The sequence below is a fragment of the Triticum dicoccoides genome, chromosome 4B, assembly GCF_002162155.2.
Source record: "Triticum dicoccoides isolate Atlit2015 ecotype Zavitan chromosome 4B, WEW_v2.0, whole genome shotgun sequence".
In the NCBI taxonomy this organism is placed as follows: domain Eukaryota; kingdom Viridiplantae; phylum Streptophyta; class Magnoliopsida; order Poales; family Poaceae; genus Triticum; species Triticum dicoccoides.
In genome coordinates, this window is record NC_041387.1 from 552,271,241 (window position 1) to 552,275,085 (window position 3,845).

At 53.0% G+C, this 3,845-nt stretch overlaps 1 protein-coding gene across 1 annotated transcript; it reads right to left on the bottom strand.

Annotated features, from left to right (window-relative positions):
* Window positions 1–687: 687 nt before the first annotated feature.
* On the bottom strand, window positions 688–2,884 carry LOC119293866 (serine carboxypeptidase 1-like). Its single transcript, XM_037572206.1, has 6 exons — window positions 2,481–2,884; window positions 2,189–2,296; window positions 1,828–2,102; window positions 1,482–1,733; window positions 1,187–1,401; window positions 688–1,115 (listed from the first exon to the last, which is right to left on the bottom strand). Exons 1-6 carry the CDS (start codon window positions 2,755–2,757, stop codon window positions 845–847), a joined length of 1,398 nt encoding a protein of 465 aa, XP_037428103.1. The 5' UTR covers window positions 2,758–2,884; the 3' UTR covers window positions 688–844.
* Window positions 2,885–3,845: the final 961 nt, after the last annotated feature.

Genomic DNA, 3,845 nt, shown 5'->3' on the forward strand with positions numbered 1-3,845 from the left:
CGGAGAAAAACGTTAATTATTGCACAGATGTCCGGACTCCAGGAAGTTTGGTAGGATTGTCCGCGTTCCATCCCGGATCGTCCGACTTTAGTATTGAACCTTCTGTTGTTTGTCCGGACAATAGCGTCGACGTCTGGAGTTGTAACTTTTGTGGTTGTGGTTGTGGTTGTAACTACTGCAACGCGCAATTGTGGTCAATCAGACCATCCACTGCTGCAGCGCGCAATTGTGGTCAATCAGACCATTTTCCAACCCGGTCAATCAGACCATCCACTGCTGCAGCGCGCAATTGTGGTTGTAACTTTTGCATACGACTTCGGATTGAGATGATTCAAAATTCAAAATCAATCGCCTCAACAAGGCGAAGACAAATCCATGTAGAATAATCGGTCAAACAGTACTCCAAATGCCAAATCTTAGCACTCCGAGCACATCTTCAGCCCGCGAGATGGGATCGGATGGTGGTGAGTCAAACATCAAAATTGTTCATTTTGACCATACGGAATGTTTTCATATTGGGCACTCTTTCATTTAAGGCCATCTTGATTACGATTTTTTCCATGCCAAAAACTGGTGTCAACGGCCGCAGGTTATAGTCATCCATGAAGCATACGTATGTGCTGTGCCGTCGCCATGGTGCCGCCGTGTGCATGATAATAAACAATCTACGGGTGTGCACGAGTAGGGTGGAGAGAGAAGCCAATCAAGTGTGTATAATGTCAGTCAGCGCCAAAGGGCTACGTACGTACAGGAGTCTCCCCACACCCACCACTGTCTGGCAGCAGCACAAGCCAAGTCAACCATCGATCATCATCATACACACGCACACGCCCTGCAACCAGCCTCAGTCGGTCTGCGGCGCCGCGGACGGCAGCGGCTCGCCTCGGAGGAAGGACGTGAGGAGCGCGAACCCCCGCTCCGGCTGGTCGACGGTGACCATGTGGCCGGCGCCGCGCACCGTGGCCAGCACCAGCCCCTTGTACGCGATCACGTACCCGGCCACGTCCTTGCCCGGCCCCGGCGACCACGCCCGCCAGTCCTTCTCCACGCCCAGCTGCAGCTTCTCCACCGACCGCTTCGTCGCCGTCACCGGGACCATCGCGTCGAAGTCGCCGCTGTACCGCCACAGCAATACTCTCGTTAGTGATTACACCGATAGGATCGGCTGAAGAGAAGTGTTGCTGACCTGAATAGCCAGATGCGGATGCCGGTGGTGACCAGGGCCTTGAGGTGTGGCAGCATCGACGTCGGCGAGTCCCCGAAGCGTTTCAGGTTGTACGTCCGGGTTCTGCATCCCACCCACGGATACTTGAGCGCCGTGTTGGCGTGGATCGCCGTTTGCACCTGGTGCTGGTTCAAGTACGCCTCCACAAAGTGTGCGAGGCACGGACCAGCAATGTCCTGCACACCAATGCATGTACTCCGTTCAGTGCAGCTGCCGCTCATAGCAACCAGTAGTTCAAGTAGCATGTAGTACATACCATGCACTTGGAGTCTGTTGGCCTGACTTTTTTGTCGTGGCAAGTGGGCGCGTAGACGTTGAAGGCGCTAATGTCGCCGGTGTTGCCGTAGGCGGTGTCCCTGGCCGCCTGGCAGACGGTGGAGAGGTCGTCGGGGCCCTTGCAGTGCTTGGCGATGGTGTCGTGCGCCGCGTCCGATATGAAGGCGCGGTGCCACAGGTACTCGTACAGCTCCGCCTGCTCCTCCGCGAACTCCAGTATGCCGTTCCCGATCTGAGAGAGGCACGCGTGCGTGTTATGTCACCAGCAACATCTCAATCAATCTCGACCTGACTGACCACTGTTGGTTCTGATGGGTAGTACTCACGGAGATTCCTTTGAGGTTGATGGGGGTGAGCTTGGGGTTCTTGTTCTGGACATCGATGGTGATGGCCAGCTCGGGGATGTAGTGGCCGGCGTAGCTCTCGCCGACGATGAAGAACTCGCGGCCCTTGTACTCGGGGAAGCGGTCGAACCACCTGAGCAGGAAGATGTGCGAGTCGATGGCGGTCATGTTGTCCCCCATGGTCTTGTACACCTCCTCGTTCACGGCGTAGGAGAAGCCCACGCCCACGGGGCTCTCCAGGAACAACAGGTTCGCCGCTGCACCACCCAACACCACGCCGGTCATTTTGTTAGCACAACCGAAATGCCATCGACCGGCAAGCTGTTGAGGGCGGGGGACTGACCGGCGGTCCAGGAGAAGGGGTTCGGGCAGAGCGTCCTGCCTTCCGTGTCGACACGGAAGGGGCCAACCTCCTGGAACGCTCCAATCCCGAAGGAAGAGCAGCCGGGCCCTGTCAATCAAATTAACCGATCGATGAACGTAACTCTTGCTACATGCATTGATCCGATTGCACGTTAGAAAGCATCCCAGCTAGTACTAGATTCTCCTCCTCCCCTATTAATTCCCGCCGGACCACGAACGGGGACATCTTTCTTGGGAGAGTTTGAAGGAGAAATGTATGTTCGTTCTTTTACCTCCATTGAGCCAGAGGACGAGCGGCTTGTGAGCGGGGTCGACGGGCGCCTCCACGAAGTAGTAGAAGAGCGACTTCCCCGCGGCCCGGTTGACGTTGATGTAGCCGGAGTACTGCCGCAGCTGCACGGCCGGAGGCTGCCCCGGCAGCGCGACGATCACGTCCGCCTCCTTGTGCCCTGGCCGGATGCCCGGGGCGGCGTCGGCCCGCCGCGGGAGCGCGGAGAGGGCGACGACCGCGACGACGACAACGGAGAGGCGCAGCGCTCTCAGCGCCATTTTGCTCGCGGGAGGAAAATGGCGGAGCTCCCGACGGAGGTCGCCGGGTGTTTATAGGCAGGAGACCGGCCTATTTTGTTCTCTCTGGTTCGTCGGTTGGGTGTCCGCGCTCTGTTTCGAGCTCGGCTGCATCGCGGGCTGTCGATCTGCCCATTTTGGGGGAGCCTTCGCCTATAATAGGATAAGCTTTTGATTAGCAGTGGACAATTTACCCCGCTCGTTTAGCCGCGTATTTCTCCGTGCTGTATTTATTTTTTATTTTTTTGGCATTACTTTTTTTCTGAACACTGTGCGGACGCAAGCGCTCGTATACACGTGCACACATGCACACCTTACCCATATGAGCACCTCTGAAAGACTGAACCGGCATATCATCTTGAAATTTACGAAGTCACCGTAGGCACCTCGTCGTGACGGGAACGTCTCCTCTCACTGAATGCGCATAGCCGGAAATTCTGAAATAAATTACTTGTCTCTGCTATTAACCGTTTCGGTAGAGAAAATTACTACTTCCTCTATAAACTAATACTCCCTCCGTTTTTATTTACTTCGTATATTAGTTTTGATCAAAGTCAAGCTTTAGAAACTTTGACAAAGTTTATAGACAAATATATACTCCCTCCGTCCCAAAATAAGTGTCTTGAGCTTAGTACAAATTTGTACTACAGCTAGTACAAAGTTGAGACACTTATTTTGAGACGGAGGGAATACAATAACAAATCAATACCATTAGATTCGTTATTGAATGTACTTCCACATCATATAGATTTGTTATGCTAAATATTTATATTCTTTTATATAAATTTTGTCAAATTTTATAAAATTTCACCTCAGTCAACTCTAATATGCGGAGTAAATAAAAACAGAGGGAGTATAAGAGTGTTTAGATCATTATTTCACTATTCTAAGCGCTCTTATATTAGATTACGGAGGAAGTACCAGGTATGAGCTGGTTTACGGTTCATCAACTCTTTTTCCATGAAATAATTTTATATCTGCAGGAAGAAAGACCAGGCGGTCTCGCGGCAGCCGCCAGGGCATCACCTTCCGCTGCAGTCCTTTGGCGGCTCTCCTCCGTCAAAGACCTC

Bases quoted from the DNA above. Each gene is read 5' to 3' on its own strand.
- LOC119293866 (XM_037572206.1), bottom strand. From the start codon at position 2,757: ATGGCGCTGAGAGCGCTGCGCCTCTCCGTTGTCGTCGTCGCGGTCGTC. The intron at 2,103-2,188 runs GTCAGTCCCCCG...TGGGTGGTGCAG, and splicing joins CCCCTTCTCCTGGACCGCCG to CGGCGAACCTGTTGTTCCTG. The intron at 1,734-1,827 runs GTGAGTACTACC...TGCCTCTCTCAG, and splicing joins TCAACCTCAAAGGAATCTCC to ATCGGGAACGGCATACTGGA.